At 41.2% G+C, this 23812-nt stretch overlaps 1 protein-coding gene across 3 annotated transcripts in view; it reads left to right on the forward strand.

Annotated features, from left to right (window-relative positions):
• Window positions 1–23812, forward strand: part of LOC139759961 (uncharacterized) — a 74749-nt gene that overhangs the window by 24427 nt on the left and 26510 nt on the right. For all 3 annotated transcript variants that reach the window (XM_071682665.1, XM_071682663.1, XM_071682664.1), the window contains exons 6-9: window positions 6480–6591; window positions 11362–11430; window positions 17253–17354; window positions 19013–19427. In XM_071682665.1, the coding sequence (XP_071538766.1) occupies window positions 6480–6591; window positions 11362–11430; window positions 17253–17354; window positions 19013–19427 (698 nt within the window). The remainder of the gene's footprint in view (window positions 1–6479; window positions 6592–11361; window positions 11431–17252; window positions 17355–19012; window positions 19428–23812) is intronic.

A 23812-nucleotide genomic window follows, 5' to 3' on the forward strand; every position in this document is an offset into this window, starting at 1 on the left:
AGTCTGTTGTGGATGAGAGAGCTTGGGAAGTGAGTCAGTTGTTCGCTGATGATACAGTGCTGGTGGCTGATTCAAGTGAGAAACTGCAGAAGCTGGTGACTGAGTTTGGTAAAGTTTGTGAAAGAAGAAAGTTAAGAGTAAATGTGAATAAGAGCAAGGTAATAATATTAGGTACAGTAGCGTTGAGGGTCAAGTCAATTGGGAGGTAAGTTTGAATGGAGAAAAACTGGAGGAAGTAAAGTGTTATAGATATCTGGGAGTGGATCTGACAGAGGATGGAGCCATGAAGCGGAAGTGAATCATAGGGTGGGGGAGGGGGCGAAAATCCTGGGAACATTGAAGAATGTGTGGAAGTCGAGAACATTATCTCGGAAAGCAAAAATGGGTATGTTTGAAGGAATAGTGGTTCCAACAATGTTGTATGGTTGCGAGGCGTGGGCTATGGATAGAGTTGTGCGCAGGAGGATGGATGTGCTGGAAATGAGATGTTTGAGGACAATGTGTGGCTGTGAGGTGGTTTGATCGAGTAAGTAACATAAGGGTAAGAGAGATGTGTGAAAATAAAAAGAGCGTGGTTGAGAGAGCAGAAGAGGGTGTTTTGAAATGGTTTGGGCACATGGAGAGAATGAGTGAGGAAAGATTGGCCAAGAGGATATATGTGTCGGAGGTGGAGGGAACGAGGAGAAGTGGGAGACCAAATTGGAGGTGGAAAGATGGAGTGAAAAAGATTTTGAGTGATCGGGGCCTGAACATGCAGGAGGGTGAAAGGAGGGCAAGGAATAGAGTGAATTGGATCGATGTGGTATACCGGGATTGACGTGCTGTCAGTGGATTGAATCAGGGCATGTGAAGCGTCTGGGGTAAACCATGGAAAGCTGTGTAGGTATGTATATTTGCGTGTGTGGACATATGTATATACATGTGTATGGGGGGTGGGTTGGGCCATTTCTTTCGTCTGTTTCCTTGCGCTACCTCGCAAACGCTGGAGACAGCAGCAAAAAGAAAAAAAAAATGTATCTATATATATATCTTTCTTTTCTTTCAAACAATTCGCCATTTCCCGCATTAGCAAGGTACCCTTTCATTACTTACACGATCAAATCCCCTCACACCACATATTGTCCTTAGACTTCTCATTTCCAACACATCCACCCTCCTCCATACAACCCTCTCTATATCCCATGTCACATAACATTGTTGGAACTGCTATTTCTTCAAACATCCCATTTTAGCTCTCCAACATAATGCTCTCTCCTTTCACACATTCTTCATCACTCCCAGAACCTTTGCCCCCTCCCCCACCCTGTGACTCTATTCCACTTTCATGGTCTCATTTGCTGCTAAGTCCACTCCCAGATAAATAAAGCACTTCACTTCCTCCAATTTGTCTCCATTCAAACTTACATCATAATATACTTGTCCCTCAACCCTACTGAACCTAATAACCTCGCTCTTATTCACATTTACTCTCAACTTTCTCCTTTCACACACTTTTCCAAACTCGGTCACCAACTTCTGCAGTTTCTCACACGAATCAGCCATTAGAGCTACATCATTTGCGAACAATAACTTACTCACTTCCCGGGCCCTTTCATCCCCGACAGACTGCATACTCACCCCTCTCTCCAAAACTCTTCCAATTACCTCCCTAACCACCCCATCCATAAACAAATTAAACAAGAATGGGGTCATCACACACACTTGCCGTGGACTGGCCTTCATTGGGAACCAATCACTCTCCTCTCTTCCTGCTCGTACACATGCCTTACATCCTTGATAAAAACTTCTGTATGTAGCATCTTATCTCCCACACTGTATACTCTTGAGACCTTCCACAAAGCATCTCTGTCCACCTTGTCATATGCTTTCTCCAGATCCATAAATGCTATATACAAATCCCTTGCACACGTTCAAATCAAGCTCATCCTTTACCACTTCTGAAACCACACTGCTCTTCCCCAGTCTGGTGCTCTGTATGTACCCTGACCCTCTCAGTCAGTTCTCTCCCATATAATTTCCCAGGAATACTCAAACAAACTTGTGCCTCTGTAGTTTGAACACTCACCTTTATCCCCTTTGCCTTTGTACAATGGCTTTATGCATGCATTCCGCCAATCCTGAGGCACTTCACCATAGTTCATTCATACACTGAATATCCTTACCAGCCAATCAACAACACAGTTACCCCTGATTTTAATAAATTCTGCTGCAATACCATCCAAACCCATTGCCTTACCAGATTTCATCTGCAAAACTTTCACCACCTCTTCTCTTTTTACCAAACCATTCTCTCTGACCCTCTCACTTTGCACACCATCCCGACCAAAATACTCTATATCTGACACTCTATCATCAAACACACATATATGTATATACAGTACCCGCAGAAAGTCTGAGGAATATGGGCCTTTTGTTGTGTGGTTTGATTTTCTCAAAATCTCCGCATCTACCTGCCTACTGAATGCTCAGATCTTGCTTAACTAGTACTGGCAACTCTCCTTGGTGATCCAATTGTCGTGGACTGAGGGACAAGATAGAGAGGGACAAGGGACAAGATAGAGAGAGAGAACATATGCTATGAGTTGCTGGATTAACATAGACCCTTTTTTTGGGTTTCACTCATTTTTTGTTCCATTGCCACCCTTCCACAGCTTAGAAAGGAGCACAAGAACCTTGCGCAGCAAGAAAAGGCTCAAATTTTTTACCTGAGGGAGGTAAAAATGCCGGTGAAGGAGATCTGACAGTGTACGGGGATGAGAAAGTCAGTCATATACAGCCTTGTTGCAAAAGCCAAGAATATCCCATATGGTGGAGTTCCACCTCCTAAATCTCTACCAGGGCATCCCAGAAAGACTTCAGCAACTACCTACAAGCTTATAGAGAGGCAAGTATTGATAAATCCACACATCACAGCAAGACAATTGAAACAAGCTTATCCCACCCTCCTTGTGAGTGTTGTAGAACACGCCATTTAAGAGCGCTCCCAGAAACATTTGAACCTGTCTCTTCGTTCCCCGACCAGAAAACCCCTAATGACTTGCAAGATGCATGCTGATCATCTGGGTTTTGCAAGGAACTACAAACATTTCACTGTTGAGGATTGGAAAATGGTCTAATGGAGCAATGAGTCAACTTTCTAGTGTGGTGCAGTGAGGCATGGCAAGTTTAGATGTCCCTCACACATGAATCCCCTTGACCCCTGTTATGTGCAAATGATTGTTAAACTCCCAGACTCTGTCATGATTTAGGGTTGCTTCAGTGTGAGAGTTAGGGCATAAGGGGATTTCATTTGCTTCCCAAGAACATCACAATGAATGGAGACTGCGACACTGAAGTTTTTTGTGACCACATGATGAATTTATATGGGATTCATGGCTGAAACTTTTTTTTACAAGACAGTACACCATGTCACAAGGCAAAGAAGGTCATGAAATGGTTGTCAGATAAGCAGGCGAACATCCTTCAACGGCCTGGGAATTCTCCAGACCAAAATCCCATCGAGGAGCAGTGGTCTCGCATGAAGCATAAACTTCGAAAAAGGACCACCTCTTCAAATCCTTGCCTTCTTGGAGACATCTAGTTGAATGATATTGACCTTGATTACTGCAGAAACCATACTGACTCCCTGCAGCAATACATACAAGCTGTTTTAAAGGCACATGGTGGCCATACTTAGTACTAAAATAAAAAGAATGAAAGTTGTTTGTCATTTTTTACCCATTCCTTAGACTTTCTGCAGGTACTATATATATATATATATATATATATATATATATATATATATATATATATATATATATATATATATATATATATATATAAAATATATATATATATATATATATATATATAAAAAAAATATATATATGCATTTTTTCGTACATATTTGCCATTTCCCACATTAGCGAGGTAGCATTATGAACAGAGGACTGTGCCTAAGAGGGAAAAGTCTCACTTGGCCCCATTTTTTACAAGTCCACGGGGATATGAAACGCAGTGATTTCCTATATATATATATATATATATATATATATATATATATATATATATATATATATATATATATATATATTTATATATATTTATATTTATTTTTTTTTTATTATACTTTGTCGCTGTCTCCCGCATTTGCGAGGTAGCGCAAGGAAACAGACGAAAGAAATGGCCCAACCCCCCCCCCATACACATGTATATACATACGTCCACACACGCAAATATACATATCTACACAGCTTTCCATGGTTTACCCCAGATGCTTCACATGCCTTGATTCAATCCACTGACAGCACGTCAACCCCGGTATACCACATCGCTCCAATTCACTCTATTCCTTGCCCTCCTTTCACCCTCCTGCATGTTTAGGCCCCGATCACACAAAATCTTTTTCACTCCATCTTTCCACCTCCAATTTGGTCTCCCTCTTCTCCTCGTTCCCTCCACCTCCGACACATATATCCTCTTGGTCAATCTTTCCTCACTCATTCTCTCCATGTGCCCAAACCACTTCAAAACACCCTCTTCTGCTCTCTCAACCACGCTCTTTTTATTTCCACACATCTCTCTTACCCTTACGTTACTCACTCGATCAAACCACCTCACACCACACATTGTCCTCAAACATCTCATTTCCAGCACATCCATCCTCCTGCGCACAACTCTATCCATAGCCCACGCCTCACAACCATACAACATTGTTGGAACCACTATTCCTTCAAACATACCCATTTTTGCTTTCCGAGATAATGTTCTCGACTTCCACACATTCTTCAAGGCCCCCTGAATTTTCGCCCCCTCCCCCACCCTATGATCCACTTCCGCTTCCATGGTTCCATCCGCTGCCAGATCCACTCCCAGATATCTAAAACACTTCACTTCCTCCAGTTTTTCTCCATTCAAACTCACCTCCCAATTGACTTGACCCTCAACCCTACTGTACCTAATAACCTTGCTCTTATTCACATTTACTCTTAACTTTCTTCTTCCACACACTTTCCCAAACTCAGTCACCAGCTTCTGCAGTTTCTCACATGAATCAGCCACCAGAGCTGTATCATCAGCGAACAACAACTGACTCACTTCCCAAGCTCTCTCATCCCCAACAGACTTCATACTTGCCCCTCTTTCCAAAACTCTTGCATTTACCTCCCTAACAACCCCATCCATAAACAAATTAAACAACCATGGAGACATCACACACCCCTGCCGCAAACCTACATTCACTGAGAACCAATCACTTTCCTCTCTTCCTACACGTACACATGCCTTACATCCTCGATAAAAACTTTTCACTGCTTCTAACAACTTTCCTCCCACACCATATATTCTTAATACCTTCCACAGAGCATCTCTATCAACTCTATCATATGCCTTCTCCAGATCCATAAATGCTACATACAAATCCATTTGCTTTTCTAAGTATTTCTCACATACATTCTTCAAAGCAAACACCTGATCCACACATCCTCTACCACTTCTGAAACCACACTGCTCTTCCCCAATCTGATGCTCTGTACATGCCTTCACCCTCTCAATCAATACCCTCCCATATAATTTACCAGGAATACTCAACAAACTTATACCTCTGTAATTTGAGCACTCACTCTTATCCCCTTTGCCTTTGTACAATGGCACTATGCACGCATTCCGCCAATCCTCAGGCACCTCACCATGAGTCATACATACATTAAATAACCTTACCAACCAGTCAACAATACAGTCACCCCCTTTTTTAATAAATTCCACTGCAATACCATCCAAACCTGCTGCCTTGCCGGCTTTCATCTTCCGCAAAGCTTTCACTACCTCTTCTCTGTTTACCAAATCATTTTCCCTAACCCTCTCACTTTGCACACCACCTCGACCAAAACACCCTATATCTGCCACTCTATCATCAAACACATTCAACAAACCTTCAAAATACTCACTCCATCTCCTTCTCACATCACCACTACTTGTTTTCACCTCCCCATTTGCGCCCTTCACTGAAGTTCCCATTTGCTCCCTTGTCTTACGCACTTTATATATATATATGTATGTTGCCAAACTCTCCCTTCTTGGAGGTTACAAAGTGGATGAAAAATCACCTTTTGGTATGATTGTATCATCATCAGTTGATATGTGTATATTTGGTGTGAGAAGAAGACCATCTGTGAGAGTACTGGAGGGAGAGATATGGGGGAAGAATCCATGAATGGTGTATGTGAGGGAGGCATGGTAGGACGGCGAAATTGGAGACTCTTTTGTCATGGCCACCCTTTTAGTGGGAGTTCCTGTAGGGAACAGGTGTCAGAGATATAGATAGAGTTAGATAGACACATATATAGGTTGGTTGAAATCTGGCAACCATTTGGATGTCATGAAATGTAAACCTCATTGAAATGGTATACTTCACTGAACTTTTAAAACTTTTTTTTTTTTTTTTTTTTTTTTTTTTTTTTGCTGTCTTATTTTATATTATTGATATGATACTATATTCACAGTGGAGCCACTGATCTTTCAAAGAACAAGGCCAAACAAGGAGAAGAAACTAGTGATGATAAAGAGAATGCAGAAGGAACAGATAATTCTGAGAAGAATGCAAAAGCAAAAAAGGTAATTTTTCTTTGGTTTTCCATAGTTTTTAACTGCTCGTATATACATGTATATGTGTGGGAGTATGAAATACATATTATTATTATTATACATAATTGCTGTTTCCCATGTCAGCAAGGTAGCTCCAAGTAACAGACAAAGAATGGCCCATCCACTCATTTACACACACACACACATATTTATTTATTTATTTATTATACTTAACTGCTGTCTCTCACATTAGCGAGGTAGTGCAAGGAAACAGACAAGGAATGGCCCAACCCACCCACATACACATGTATATACATAAGCGCTTACGCACGCACATATACATACATACACAGACATACACATTTATGCACATGTACATATCCATACTTGCTGCCCTCATCCATTCCCATCACCATCCCGCCACACACAAAATGGCATCCCCACTCCCACCTCCCTTCAGTAAGGCAGCTCCAGGAACAGACAAAGAAGGCCACATTCGTTCACCCTCAGTCTCTAGCTGTCGTGTGTAATGCACCAAAACCACAGTTCCCTAATCCACATCCAGGCTCCACATACCTTTCCATGGTTTTCCCCAGATGCTTCAAATGCCTTGGTTCAGTAAATTGACAGCATGTTGACCCCAGTATACCACATTGTTCCAATTCACTCTTTTCCTTGCATGCCTCTCGCCCTTTTATGTTCAGGCCTCACTTGCCCAAAGTCTTTTTCTCTCCATCCTTCCACCTCCAATTTTGGTCTCCCACTTCTTGTTCCTCATGTATCCTCTTTGTCACACATACATAATGTACATGTTATTTATTTATTAGTATACTTGATTACCATTTCCTGCATCAGCAAGATAGTGCCAGGAAACAGACAGAGTGGTCCATCTACTCAAATATATACTTTGTCGCTGTCTCACGTGTTAGCGAGGTAGCACAAGGAAACAGACGAATGAATGGCCTAACCCAACCACATACACATGTATATACATTACATGTCCACACACACTTATACATACCTATACATCTCAACATATACATATATATATACACACACAGACATATACATATATACACATGTACATAATTCATACTGTCTGCCCTCATTCATTCCCGTCGCCACCCTGCCACGCATGAAATGACAACCCCCTCCCCCCACGTGTGCAAGGTAGCGCTAGGAAAAGACAACAAAGGCCACATTCATTCACACCCAGTCTCTAGCGGTCATGTATAATGCAGCGAAACCACAGCTCCCTTTCCACATCCACGCCCCACAACTTTCCATGGTTTACCCCAGATGCTTCACATGCCCTGGTTCAATCTATTGACAGCATGTCGACCCTGGTATACCACATCGTTCCAATTTACTCTACTCCGTGCACGCCTTTCACCCTCCTGCATGTTCAGGCCCCAATCACTCAAGATCTTTTTCACTCCATCTTTCCACCTCCAATTTGGTCTCCCACTTCTCGTTCCCTCCACCTCTGACACATATATCCTCTTTGTCAATCTTTCCTCACTCATTCTCTCCATGTGACCAAACCATTTCAAAACACTCTTCTGCTCTGTCAACCACACACTTTTTATTTCCACACATCTCTCTTACACCTTTCATTACTTACTCGATCAAACCACCTCACTCCACATTTTGTCCTTAAACATCTCATTTCCAGCACATCCACCCTCCTCCGCACAACTCTATTTATAGCCCATGCCTTGCAACCATATAACATTGTTAGAACCACTTATCCTTCAAACATAACCATTTTTGCTTTCCAAGATAACATTCTTGACTTCCACACATTTTTCAATGCTCCCAGAACTTACGCCCCCTCCCCACCCTATGATTCACTTCCGCTTCCATGGTTCCATCTGCTGCCAAATCCACTTCCCGACATCTGAAGCACTTTACTTCCTCCAGTTTTTCTCCATTCAAACTTACCTCCCAATTGACTTGTCCCTCAGCCCTACTGTACCTAATAACCTTGCTCTTATTCACATTTACTCTCAGCTTTCTTCTTTCTCACACTTTACCAAACTCAGTCACCAGCTTCTGGAGTTTCTCACCCGAATCAGCCACCGGTGCTGTATCATCAGTGAACAACAACTAACTCACTTCCCAAGCTCCCTCCTCCACAACAGACTGCATACTTGCCCCTCTTTCCAAAACTCTTCCATTCATCTCCCAAACAACCCCATAAACAAATTAAACAACCATGGAGACATCACGCACCCCTGCCGCAAACCAATATTCACTGAGAACCAATCACTTTCCTCTCTTCCTACATGTACACATGCCTTACATCCTCAATAAAAACTTGTCACTGCTTCTAACAACTTGTCTCCCACTCCATATATTCTTAATACCTTCCACAGAGCATCTCTATCAACTCTATCATATGTCTTCTCCAGATCCATAAATGCTACATACAAATCCATTTGCTTTTCTAAGTATTTCTCACATGCATTCTTCAATGCAAACACCTGATCCACACATCCTCTACCACTTCTGAAACCACACTGCTCTTCCCCAGATGCAGTCTTGTCCCTCAGTCCTGTTGTACCTAATAACCATGCTCTTATGCACATTTGCTCTCTACTTTCTCCTTTCACACACTTTTCCAAACTCAGTCAGCAACTTCTGTAGTTTCTCTCTCAAATCAGCCACCAATGCTGTTTCATCGATGAACAACAACTGACTCACTTCTGAGACCCTCTCATCCCCAACAGACTGCATATTTGTCCCTCTCTCCAAAATTCTCGTATTTACCTCCCCAACCACCCCATCCATAAACAAATTAAACAACCATGGGGACATCACACACTCCTGCCATAGACCGACCTTCATTGGGAACCAATCACTCTCGTCTCTTCCTACTCTTACACATGCCTTACATCTTTGATAAAAACTTCTCTGCTTGTAGCAAATTATCTCCCACACCATATACTCTTAAGACCTTCCACAAAGCGTCTCTATCCACTCTGTCATATTCCATCACTAGATCCATAAATGCCATATACAAATCCTTTGGTCTCTAAGTATTTCTCACACACATTGTTCAAAGCAATCACCTGATCCACACATCCTTTACCACTTATGAAACTACAATGCTCCTCCCCAATCTGGTGCTCTGTACATGCCTTCACCCATTTAATCAATACCCTCCCATACAATTTTCCAAGAATACTCAACAAACTTTTGCCTCTGTAGTTTGACCACCCACATTTATCCCCTTTGCCTTTGTACATTGGCACTATACATGCATTTTGCCAGTCCTCAGGCACTTCACCATGATCCACATATACAGTGAATATCCTTACCAACCAATAAACAAGACAGTCACCCTCTTTCTTGATAAATTCAACTGCAATACCATCCAAACCCACAGCCTTGCCAGATTTCATCTTCTGCGAGGGTTTCACCACCTCTTCTCTCTTCACCAAACCACACTCCCTGACTCTCTCACGTTGCACACCACCCTGACCAAAACACCCTTCATCTGCCAGTCTATCATAAATCGCATTCAACAAACCTTCAGAATACTTACCTGATCTCCTCACTTCATCACTACCTGTTATCACTGACCCCCTTGCCCCCATCACTGACATTCCCATTTGGTCTCTTGTCTTGCGCATGTTATTTACCTCCTTCCAAAACATCAAAACATCTTTTTATTCTCCCACCCCAACTCTCATTTGCCCTCTTTTTAAACTCTTGCACCTTCCTCTTGACCTCCTGCTGTTTTCTCATATACATCTCATGGTCATTTGCCCTCCTTCCTTGCAAGTATTGTCAAACGTCTGTCTTTTGTCTTTCACTAACACTTTCACTTTACTTCTTCATTCCACCTCTGACTGCCCTGTCTCATGCCGCATGCATATCTTTCACATGCCATCTATGCTTCCCTAAATACATCGCATTCCTCACTCACTGCCCTCGCATCATTTGCTTTCACCTTTTGCATTTTGCACTGAATTTCTCCAAGTATTTCCTCATGCAAATGTCCTCTCTAAGCTCACTTACTCTCATCACACTTTTCTACCCAACAAATTCTCTTCTTTTTTGAAAACCTCAACAAATGTTCACCTTCACCTCCACAGGATAGTGATCAGACATCCCACCAGTGACTGTTATTGACGCTACTTTGCTGATGTGGGAAATGGCGAATATGTAGCGTCAAGAACATGTGACTAAATTGAGGATAGAAGGATGGAGTGAAAAATATTTTTGAGTGACGGGATAGAGTAAATTGGAATGATGTGGTATACTGTCACTGGACTGTACTGGGGAATGTGAAGCAGCCGGGGAAACCATGGAAGCATCTGTGGGGTTTAGGTGTGGATGTTGGGCTGTGGTTTCAGTGCATTGCGCATGACTACTTAGGCTAAAGTAGGGTGAGAATTTTTAAGATGTGAGATCTATATTAGAATCAAGCAGGCAAATGAATGACCAGAGATCAGATACAATAAAAATATTTCACATTTGAAGATGGTATGAATGAAGAATTTGATCTCGCATATGTATGAAGGTTGTGTGAATGGAGATATTGTTCTTGCTTGATAAATCAGCATTGTTTGTGAAAAGAATATGTCATTAGAAAACTTTTCCATTTTGATTGATACAGATCTTGGGTTGCAGATTTTTTTTACCTGATCAGCGTTTTGACTTTTGGAATGGAGTTATGATAATAGATAGATTAATGAACAGGAAAATTAATGTATTAAGTATTTGGAAGATTTCTTGCAGGTGGTGGCTTAATCTTCTGCAATTGCCTCTTAAGTACTTTCCTCTTTTCAGGATGCATTTGTTCCCAGGGAATTGCTGAAGTGCCACATGTGTGACATAGACAACTTCGACTGTATTAATGTGAGTGAACTTACTTGCCACCAGTTATTTGTCTTATTTTTCTCTTTATCATGTCTCACCTTCCTTTGAAATATATCAGATAAGTGTTGCTGCATGTAGATGTGGATATGTATAAGTGCAGGATGCAGACTTTCCTTAGTCTTCCTTTATATTTAATGAAAAAGTGCAAGTTGCTTTTTGGTCATTGTTAATAAACAGGTCCATGTGAATTCATAGAATTATACTAAACATGTTAATATCAGTGAATAAACTTGTATCCTAGTATAGGGGTTCTCAAATGTGAGCTGTGACTCTGGTGGGTTGCAAAGGGGGTTCAGGTGGGCCAAAGGATAACTTAAAAAATTACATGGGAATTTTCTTAAGTGCATTTTTTGCATTGTTGCAGAAAGTGTTTTTATTTAGTATTAGTTAACCCCATTTGATAATGAGATGCAATATTCTGTGCTGGATGTAACCAATGTAGTTTATTTTGAAAATATAAATGCTGCTGTTGGTTATGGTCCTGCTGAGCAGGTGTGGGAGGTGGAGCAGTCGTGAGCTGTCGGAGGGTTGCACTTGGATTGAGATGCTCGAAAAGGCCATGGATGGGAGATCGTTAAAATGTTAAGCTATGTTGGGTCATGGAGAAACGAATGCTCCATTAAGTGGGTTGCAGGTCAAAAAAAAGTTTGGGAACCCTTGTGCTAGAATCTGCCTGTCTATATCTTTGATGTCCATTCAAGAGAAGTCAAATGCTCTTGCAAAGAATTAGGTGGTAAGTGTGTTGAGGTAGAATTACCTCATTTTGCAGTATATAGATGTCCTTTTTACCAGGAACAGATGAAGAAAATGGGTATGTTTGAAAGAATAGTGGTTCCAACAATGTTATATGGTTGCGAAGCATGGGCTATAGATAGAGTTGTGCGGAGGAGGGTGGATGTGATAGAAATGAGATGTTTGAGGACAATATGTGGTGTGAGGTGGTTTGATCGAGTAAGTAATGATGGGGTAAGAGAGATGTGTGGTAATAAAAAGTGTGGTTGAGAGAGCAGAAGAGGGTGTTTTGAAATGGTTTGGTCACATGGAGAGAATGAGTAAGGAAAGATTGACCAAGAGGATATATGTGTCAGAGGTGGAGGGAACGAGGAGAAGTGGGAGACCAAATTGGAGGTGGAAAGATGGAGTGAAAAAGATTTTGAGTGATTGGGGCCTGAACATGCAGGAGGGTGAAAGACGTGCAAGGAATGGAGTGAATTGGAATGATGTGGCATACCGGGGTCGATGTGCTGTTAATGGATTGAACCAGGGTGTGTTAAGCATCTAGGGTAAACCATGGAAAGTTCTGTGGGGCCTGGATTGTCTTTTCCTAGCGCTACCTCGCACACATGAGGGGGGAGGGGGTTTTTATTTCATGTGTGGCGCGGTGGCGATGGGAATGAATAAAGGCAGACAATATGAATTATGTACATGTGTGTATATATGTATATGTCTGTGTGTGTGTATATATGTATACGTTGAGATGTATAGGTATGTATATTTGTGTGTGTGGATGTGTATGTATATACATGTGTATGTGGGTGGGTTGGGCCATTCTTTTGTCCGTTTCCTTGCGCTACCTCGCTTACGCAGGGAGACAGCAACAAAGCAAAATAAATAGATAAGAATAGATGAAGAAAGTCTTTATCCACATCCATTCTCTAGCTGCCTTGTGGAATCCACAGAAACTACAGTTCCCTATCTATAGCCAGGCGCAACAGACCTTTCTGTGGTGTACCTTAGACACTTCACATGTCTTGGTTCAGTTCATTTACAGCACATCATCCCCAGTATACTACTACTTTCCATTTCATTCAATCTTGAGCACAGCTTTCATCCTCCTGCATGGTCAATCAAAATCTTGTTCATTCCATCCTTCTGTCTATAATTTGGTCTCCCCATTGTCCTTGTTCCATCCTCTTCTGACATATATCCTCTTTGTGAACCATTTCTCACTTATTCTCTTCATATGTCCAAACCATTTCAGCATGCTTTCTTCAGCTCTTTCAAGTGCACACTTCTATTTCTGCACATATTACATACCCTTTCATTTCTTACTCGATCTAAACACCTCACACCACATATTTCCAACTCTTTCATCTTTATTCGTACAGCCCCAACTGTAGCCTATGCCTCCCATCCATGTAATATTGTTGGGACTACTATACCTTCAGACATACTTATTTTTCTCTAGTAGGTAATGTTCTTCCTTCCCACTCATTCTTCATTGCTCCCAGCACCTTTGCCCCTGCACCCACCCTATGACCCACTTCCACTTACTTGGTTAAATTTGCTGCCATGTCCACTCCCAGTTATCTGAAGCACTTCACTTCCTCCAAGTTTTCTCCATTCAAACTCACATCCCCAGCTTTCCTGTCCCTCAACCATGCTAAGCCAAATTATCATGCTTTTATTCACATTTACTTTCTGCTTCCTGCTTTCACACACATTTCCAAACTCAGTCACAAACTTTTGCAGTTTCTCACTTGAATCTGCCACCAGTGTTGTATCATAAGCAAACAACTGACTCATTTCTGGCACTCTTATCCCTTACATACTACATTCTTGCCCCTCTTTACAAGACAAAAGCATTTTCCTCTCTCCACCCCGTCCATAAACAAATTGAACAGCCATGGTGACATCACACAACCCTGCCTCAGACCAACCTTTACGTGGAACCATTCACTCTCTCATCTTCCGACTCATACACATGCCTTACACCCTTGATAAAAACCTCTCTGCATCTAGCAGCTTTACACCCACACTATATCTTCTTGAGATCTTCCACAAGGCATTTCTGTCAACCCTACCTTGTTAAATGCCACATACAAATTTATGTTTCTCTGAGACATGGTTCACACATTCCCTACCACTTCTGAAATCACACTGCTCATCCCCAATCAGATGCTCTGTACATATCTTCACTCTCTCAATTCGTGCCCTCCCATAGAACTTTGAGGCACACTCAACAAACATACCTCTGTAGTCTGAACACTCGCCTTTATCCCCTATTCCTTTATACATTGGCACTATGCATGGATTTTGCTAATCCTCAGGCACCTCACCATGATCCATACATCCATTAAAAATCCTTGCCAAACAAAACACATTCATGAGTGAGACCTATCATTTTCCAGAACTTCAGAAATATTTGGTTTAAACAAACTGAAGTGTCAACCATTTGTAACCAAATACTGTTGGAAATTCTTCCTTATGAATTCAGCATGAGATTAAAGTATGCTGGAACACCTACTCAAATTTCAGCCAATGTTACAGACATCAAGTCTACCAAAATGGTCTTGAAAGAATTGTCCAGCCCAAAGATATGAGACTCGGAATGAGAATTTTTAGATTTACAGTTATCACTGGCCATGAAAAACCAGTCTTAGTGAGTTCATTTTACATTCTGGTGATCTGAATGTAGAAACAAGTATCCATTTTTGAAACCTCAAGCTTTAAAACTTCTGGATATGTTTGGATCATGATACACACGAGTGTGCTTCATTTACGAACTCTAGAATATTAAATGAGTATAACTGACCGATATATGATAGAGTTGATAGAGATGCTCTGTGGAAGGTATTAAGAATATATGGTGTGGGAGGCAAGTTGTTAGAAGCAGTGAAAAGTTTTTATCGAGGATGTAAGGCATGTGTACGTGTAGGAAGAGAGGAAAGTGATTGGTTCTCAGTGAATGTAGGTTTGCGGCAGGGGTGTGTGATGTCTCCATGGTTGTTTAATTTGTTTATGGATGGGGTTGTTAGGGAGGTGAATGCAAGAGTTTTGGAAAGAGGGGCAAGTATGAAGTCTGTTGGGGATGAGAGAGCTTGGGAAGTGAGTCAGTTGTTGTTCGCTGATGATACAGCTCTGGTGGCTGATTCATGTGAGAAACTGCAGAAGCTGGTGACTGAGTTTGGTAAAGTGTGTGAAAGAAGAAAGTTAAGAGTAAATGTGAATAAGAGCAAGGTTATTAGGTACAGTAGGGTTGAGGGTCAAGTCAATTGGGAGGTAAGTTTGAATGGAGAAAAACTGGAGGAAGTAAAGTGTTTTAGATATCTGGGAGTGGATCTGGCAGCGGATGGAACCATGGAAGCGGAAGTGGATCATAGGGTGGGGGAGGGGGCGAAAATTCTGGGAGCCTTGAAGAATGTGTGGAAGTCGAGAACATTATCTCGGAAAGCAAAAATGGGTATGTTTGAAGGAATAGTGGTTCCAACAATGTTGTATGGTTGCGAGGCGTGGGCTATGGATAGAGTTGTGTGCAGGAGGATGGATGTGCTGGAAATGAGATGTTCGAGGACAATGTGTGGTGTGAGGTGGTTTGATCGAGTAAGTAACGTAAGGGTAAGAGAGATGTTTGGAAATAAAAAGAGCGTGGTTGAGAGAGCAGAAGAGGGTGTTTTGAAATGGTTTGGGCACATGGAGAGAATGAGTGAGGAAAGATTGACCAAGAGGATATATGTGTCAGAGGTGGAGGGAACGAGGAGAAGAGGGAGACCAAATTGGAGGTGGAAAGATGGAGTGAAAAAGATTTTGTGTGATCGGGGCCTGAACATGCAGGAGGGTGAAAGGAGGGCAAGGAATAGAGTGAATTGGAGCGATGTGGTATACCGGGGTTGACATGCTGTCAGTGGATTGAATCGGGGCATGTGAAGCGTCTGGGGTAAACAATGGAAAGCTGTGTAGGTATATTTATTTGCGTGTGTGGACATATGTATATACATGTGTATGGGGGTGGGTTGGGCCATTTCTTTCGTCTGTTTCCTTGCGCTACCTCGCAAACGCGGGAGACAGCGAAAAAAGAAAAAAAAAAAAAAACTGACTCCAGAATGTATGGATGAAGAGGGAAAGGAAGAAAGCTTAGACGAGGAAACTCTCAGGCTGGCTGCAGGTATGTAGAGTGCAAGACATAGTGCAGTGAAAATATGGGATGCACAGAGTAGATATGCAAAGGGAATTTGCATGTAGTGCAAGATCATTGTATCATACTAAGGAAAATGTTAGTGAGACTCCCAAGAAAATGTATGGTTTGGATTAGGAAAGGTGATTGCCATTGTGGGCAAGGATGCAGATTGTATGCAAGGTTGAAGATATGTAGAAATTTTTGGAAAAGAGAAAATGACGTTGGTGGAAAGTGTGTAAGATGAAGTGTGACAAGGCAGCTGGAGTGGATAGGATTGCAATTGAATTTCTTAGGAATGGGGTAATTGTGTTTTTGATTGGTTTTGTAGGATTTGTATTGTATGTGTGGCTAATATTAAGGTGTCTGAGGACTGGAGGAACATGATGGCATTCATTGAGCATTAGAACGGTGAGGAACAGTGTGGCTTCAGGAAAGGAGTGGAAGAGGATATGTGAATCAGGTATTTGCTTTGAAAAATGTGTCTGAGAGGTAATTAGAGAAAAACAAGACATATATGGATCTGTAGAAAGCATATGAAAGTTTTAAGCTCAGACACCCCAAAATCTCTTTGCTCACATCCTTTTTCTGTATTCTATCTTGGTTTTCCACTTCCTTCCTGCATCTATGCTAATATGCCATACCTGAGGTGAATAGTGTATCATTCTAGTTCATTTTTTTTTGTTTCATCTGCCCCGTTCATGGGGAAATTGAATCCAGAGAAATTTATACTATGTATCATTTCTCTCTCTCTCTCTCTCTCTCTCTCTCTCTCGTATGCTGCTATTACATACCTCTGTCATAATAGATTTTGCCCCAGGGATTACCTCAATCTAATTACTGAAATGTTTACTATATTTTGATGTAAATGAATAGTTGGATAAACTTTTGAATGTTTGTTTTGCAGCATTATCAGAAGCATCTACAGTCCAAGGGTCACAAGACAAGTGCTCTTGCGTTCCATGCTCAGGGTGCTGCAATCCTTCAGGTCCTAAGGGCAGAAGCAAAGGTACTCTCCTTTAGTCATATGCTTATATATCTTGATAACTTTTTGCCATATGTTGATGTAAGTAATTTTGATATGTTTTATTAACCCTTTCATGTTTTGAACTCTTACACAAATTTCACCCATACATTGGCCATCAAAACTGGTTTCCATGCAGAATGTCAGTAACTTAGTTACTGATTTACATATTTTTTATTTTTTTATTTTTTTTCATACATATTCGCCATTTCCCGCGTTAGCGAGATAGCGTTAAGAGCACAGGACTGAGCCTTAGAGGGATAATCCTCACTTGGCCCCCTTTCTGTTCCTTCTTTTGGAAAATTAAAAACGAGAGGGGAGGATTTCCAGCCCCCCGCTCCCTCCCCTATTAGTTGCCTTTTACGACACGCAGGGAATATGTGGGAAGTATTCTTACTCCCCTATCCCCAGGATGGGGATACAGATTTTTTATTTTATTTATATTTATTATACTTATTTGCTGTCTCCTGCGTTTGTAAGGTAGCACAAGGAAACAGATGAAAGAATGGCCCAACCCTCCCACATACACATGTATATACATAAATGCCCACACACGCACATATACATACAAATACATTTCAACGTACACATACATATACATACGCAGATATATACACATATACAGATGTACACACTCATACATGCTGCCCCCATCCACTCCTGTTGCCACCCCGCCATACATGAAATTGCACGCCCCTCCCCCCACGCATGTGTGAGGTACCGCTAGGAAAAGACAACAAAGGCGTGAGGTACCGCTAGGAAAAGACAACAAAGGCGTGAGGTACCGCTAGGAAAAGACAACAAAGCTCATATTCATTCACACTCAGTCTCTAGCTTTCATGTGTATTGCCCTGGAAACACAGCTCCCTTTCCACATCCAGGCCCCATAAAACTTTCCATGGTTTACCCCAGACGCTTCACATGCCCTGGTTCAATCCATTGACAGCACATCAACTCCGGTATTTTTATTATTATTGTTATTTATTTTATTTATTTATTTTGCTTTGTCGCTGTCTCCCGCGTCAGTGAGGTAGCGCAAGGAAACAGACGAAAGAAATGGCCCAATCCACCCACAAACACATGTATATACATACACGTCCACACACGCAGATATACATACCTATACATCTCAATGTACACATATATATACACACACAGACATATACATATATACACATGTACATAATTCATACTGTCTGCCTTTATTTATTCCCATCGCCACCTCGCCACACATGGAATAACAACCCCCTCATGTGTGCGAGGTAGCGCTAGGAAAAGACAACAAAGGCCTTCGTTCACTCTCAGTCTCTAGCTGTCATGTAATAATGCACCGAAACCACAACTCCCTTTAAGGGTACAATGTCATAATTGAGTTGATACTAATTGAGCCCAAAGAAAAAGTGTATGCTTTGCATTAGTTTTGTTGATACCAGTGTATAAACTTATGGAAATGAAGTGTGGCACTCCCTCACAGTAGAAACATCTCAAATAATGTATGGTAGATGATATTTGTTTAAAAATTATTGATTTTAGGCAGAGGGACAGAATTAAGATTTGTAATTTGCATGATAAATGTTCATGATAGTTTCTTCATTAAGTAACAAGGTATTGTCACTTATTTTTTTTTTTTAATTTTTATCCAGCTGGCATCTCAGAGACAAATTTTGAAAGCATGGAAGAGTGGTGTTAGAGGAAGAGGCAACCTTAGTCTGTGTGGCAAGTGCCAGTGTCATGTCATTGGTAGTCTTCAAGATCATAACAAAACTATAGAACATCTTCTGGTAGCACGCTACATGAAAGTTAAATGTTGTGATCAAGCATACACAGTGCGGGGAGATCTGGAGGAACATCGTCTTTCCCTTCTTCACTTCAAGTGGCAAATGGAAATGGAGCAGAAAATGAATGAGAGGGAAGAAAAAAAGATGGAATCAGAAGCAGAAGGTATAACTGAAGAAGATGCACTGAAGATGTTTTATGATGCTGTTGATAAACATAAAGCAGACGACTCTGAAGAAGAAATAGCAGCTCTTCCTGAACATGATCCTTCAGTTCCTGTTGGTAAGCTAGTCTCATTTTTTAACTTTTAGGTAAAATGAAAGCTGTGAGAAAATGAGAAGCCCATCATTTTAAAGTTTTTATTGTAAGACTGTATTCAGTGTTTGTGTAAGGCAGAAATGATACAGTAGTTGAGAAGTAGTTATTGGAGTGTGTGCTGTCCACCTATGTATATATATCCATTGCCTGTTTATTTTATTTTTTTTTTTTTTTTTTGAACTCCATGGAGAGGGTGACAACGGCAATTGAGTCTTCATAATTAGTGAACTCTAGTGCGGCTTCTCAGCCTTTAGTGCCCCACTCTTAACAGGCCACTGGCAGAGGGCAAGACTAGTTCAGTGTTTGCAGAGCCTTCTGCCTAATTTTCCTACCGACTACTACTACCACCTAATGTTTTTACCTAATGCGCCTACCTAAATGCTCCTATCTACTACTACTGTCAAATGCTTCTACCATTTTGCCGAAAGGCATGGCTAGCACATAGCGCTCACTGTAGGAAGAATCTAGAGTTATGAAGAATGAGCTGTGTGAGTTTAGTGTTATCAAGTGTTATGTGTGACAAGGAGAGATTCTATCTTTGTGGACATAATGCCAGTAATCCATGTTTGGGTGAGGCAGAAAGAAAAGACTGCTACCTGGGTCAGAGGAGTGCAACTTGACAACTGCTTTAATGCTGGCTCAGCAAGCAGCCATCACTAACCATCTTAATACCTGGGCGGGTAGTGCTGGTGGTATACCTTCCTGGTTGTTGGCTGCTTACCATCTACTACCTACTTATCCCATGCCTCACAAACATATGATATTATTGTGGCCACTGTTCCTTCAGACAGTATCTCTTTCTACACATTCTTTCTACACATTCTTCAGCACTCTCAGAACCTTCACCCCCCTCACCCACTATGTGACTCATTTCTGCCTGCTGATGAAGTAGGCAAGAGTATCCCCATAGCAGTTATATAGGCAGAAATTGCTTTACCCACCTTAAATAGTGTTGATATCCGCCAGTGAAGTTGGTGCCCTCTAGTAAACAGTGGCTACTATGTGATGTTCTGGCATACCAAACAAGCCTGCCTTAGTAGCAGTTTAGTTGTTATAGGAGATGGGAATGCCTTGTTTTGCTCACCACTTATGCCCTGGATTTTCTGTGTTTTTCCTTTTTCATACCTATACTACTTACTATTATTTTTTTTTATTGCACTTTGTCGCTGTCTCCCGTGTTAGCGAGGTAGCTCAAGGAAACAGACAAAAGAATTGCCCAACCCACCCACAATACACATGTATATACATACACACCTACATATGCACATAGACATACCTATACATTTCAACGTATACATACATATTCATACTTACTACCCTCGTCCATTCCCGTTGCCACCCCACCACACATGAAATGGCACCCCCCCTCCCCCCACTCATGTGTGAGGTACCACTAGGAAAAGACAACAAAGGCCACATTCCTTCACACTCAGTCTCTATCTATCATGTGTACTGCACTGAAACCACAGCTCCCTTTCCACATCTAGGCTCCACGAAACATTCCATAGTTTACCGTTTACCCCAGACGCCTCACATGCCCTGGTTCAATCCATTGACAGCACATCGACCCTAGTATACCACATCATTCCAATTCACTCTATTCCTTGCATGCCTTTCACCCTCCTGTATGTTCAGGCCCCAGTCACTCAAAATCTTTTTCACTCCATCTTTCCACCTCCAATTTGGTCTCCCACTTCTCGTTCCCTCCACCTCTGACACATATATCCTCTTTGTCAATCTTTCCTCACTCAATTCTCTCCATGTGACCAAACCATTTCAATGCACCCTCTTCTGCTCTCTCAACCACACACTTTTTATTACCACACATCTCTCTTTTCCTTTCATTACTTACTCGATCAAACCACCTCACCCCACATATTGTCCTCAAACATCTCATTTCCAACACATCCACCCTCCTCCGCACAACCCTATCTATAGCCCACGACTTGCAACCATATAGCATTGTTGGAACCACTATTCCTTCAAACATACCCATTTTTGCTCTCCGAGATAATGTTCTCGCCTTCCACACATTCTTCAACACTCCCAGAACCTTTGCCTACTCCCCCACCCTGTGACTCGCTTCCGCTTACTACTTACTATGGCTAGAAATACTGGCCTTACATTTATGCATTTATGATTGATGAAAATATACATAACAGGAGAGGACTCAATAAGGAAAGTTTGACTCTTTTGTGTTTAAAGGACTTGACTTTGATAATGACTAAGTTTGTAAAAGAGTGTGTGCTTGACTGGGTAATTGGAACATCAGAAGGTCTGTATAAAGTCTCTTGGTAGTTTAATGTATTTTTGGTTGATGAGAATTGTCAGATGGATATAAGATGGACTATAGTAGGTTACAGCCAGGCTCTTGGAGGAACAGAATTAAAACAACCACAAGTCATGAGAAAATATAGATTTTCTGTGTATTCATACCTTCATAAAGGTGGGAGACAGTGACAAAGTATTATGAAATAAAAGTAAATCGTACCTTCATTTGAATTATTGATAATTTTTTTTAACTTTTTAAAGGCACAGGGAATAACAGGTTTTCTTAAACTAATGGTTGCTCTTAAACCCAACTGCATTTACACATGCAAGAGCTGTCAGCTGATCCTTATCCTCATTATGGTTAGATGCGCTGAGAACAAAGGTCCTTTGTGGTAAACATTGCCAAAATAGATGAGTTTTTTGTCTGCTAAACATTACAATCCGTGATCAGAGCAGATGTTTTGCATATACTTACCACCCTTTGATTAGCAATATTGTTCATACACCAGTGGATGTGCTGGAAATGAGATGTTTGAGGACAAAATGTGGTGTGAGGTGGTTTGATCGAGTAAGTAATAATAGGGTAAGAGAGATGTGTGGTAATAAAAAGAGTGTGGTTGAGAGAGCAGAAGAGGGTGTTTTGAAATGGTTTGGTCACATGGAGAAAATGAGTGAGGAAAGATTGACCAAGAGGATGTATGTGTCAGAGGTGGAGGGAACGAGGAGAAGTGGGAGACCAAATTGGAGGTGGAAAGATGGAGTGAAAAAGATTTTGCGTGATTGGGGCCTGAACATGCAGGAGGGTGAAAGGCGTGCAAGGAATAGTGAATTGGAACGATGTGGTATACCGGGGTTGACGTGCTGTCAATGGATTGAACCAGGGCGTGTGAAGCATCTGGGGTAAACCATGGAAAGTTCTGTGGGGCCTGGATGTGGAAAGGGAGCTGTGGTTTCAGTGCATTATACATGACAGCTAGAGAGTGTGTGAACGAATGTGGCCTTTGTTGTCTTTTCCTAGCGCTACCTCGCGCTTATGCAGGGGGAGGGAGTTGTTATTTCATGTGTGGCGGGGTGGCAATGGGAATGAATAAAGGCAGACAGTATGAATGATGTACATGTGTATATATGTATATGTCTGTGTGTGTATATATATGTATATGTTGAGATGTATAGGTATGTATATTTGCGTGTGTGGACGTGTATGTATATACATGTGTATGTGGGTGAGTTGGGCCATTCTTTTGTCTGTTTCCTTGTGCTGCTTCGCTAACGCGGGAGACAGCGACAAAGCAAAATATATAAATATATGTAACCAGTTATTATGTTTCAGAATTCTCTGCCATCCTTGTACTGTTGTCACCCATCCAGTACAACCTTGGAACATTGTTTTTGTTTACTTTTTGATTGGGAGTTTCTTTGTTTTTGTTTTCTTTTGATTGGGAATTTCTTTGTTTTAATGGTTATTTAGGGACCAGATGGTGGAATACTTTAATTGCTCTGCTTTGCGAGTAAGTGAAGTCTGGTGGAATTTTGGAATTTTTTTCTAACAGTACCATTGATAACCTTCCAACTTCATTAAGGTGATCAGTTGTATGCAGGGACCTCTCCCTTAACAAGACAGATATGTCCCTGAAAATGGTTGCATGAATCAAATAATGTAAGAAATGGAGATTAGGGGTTCTTGTTATTAATAAAACTGTACCTAATATTACACCAGTGAGAAAAAAGATAATGCTTGTACCAGGAAATATGATACTTTAATATGAATACTGAACAGTGAATCTTGTTAATAGAAAAAGAAAGAATAAGAACATTTGATTGCTAGTGCAGTTTTCTCATCAGGGGATGTACGTTCTTTAGAACATGCTTCCAAAATAAACTGGTCTTGTCCACATTAAAAATCTGCTTAAGAGAATAATTGCCTTCCTTGATAATGGTGTTTAGGGTTCCTAGGAAATTTTGCCAGCAGCAACAATAGCAGTAGCAGCCGCACTAGTCATCATGATAGAATAATTGAAGTGTTTCCTAAAATTCATGAACCAACAAGGACTTGCTTGAAATATCTGTGCTGGTCCTTT

This window comes from Panulirus ornatus, chromosome 34 (assembly GCF_036320965.1).
Source record: "Panulirus ornatus isolate Po-2019 chromosome 34, ASM3632096v1, whole genome shotgun sequence".
Lineage (NCBI taxonomy): Eukaryota > Metazoa > Arthropoda > Malacostraca > Decapoda > Palinuridae > Panulirus > Panulirus ornatus.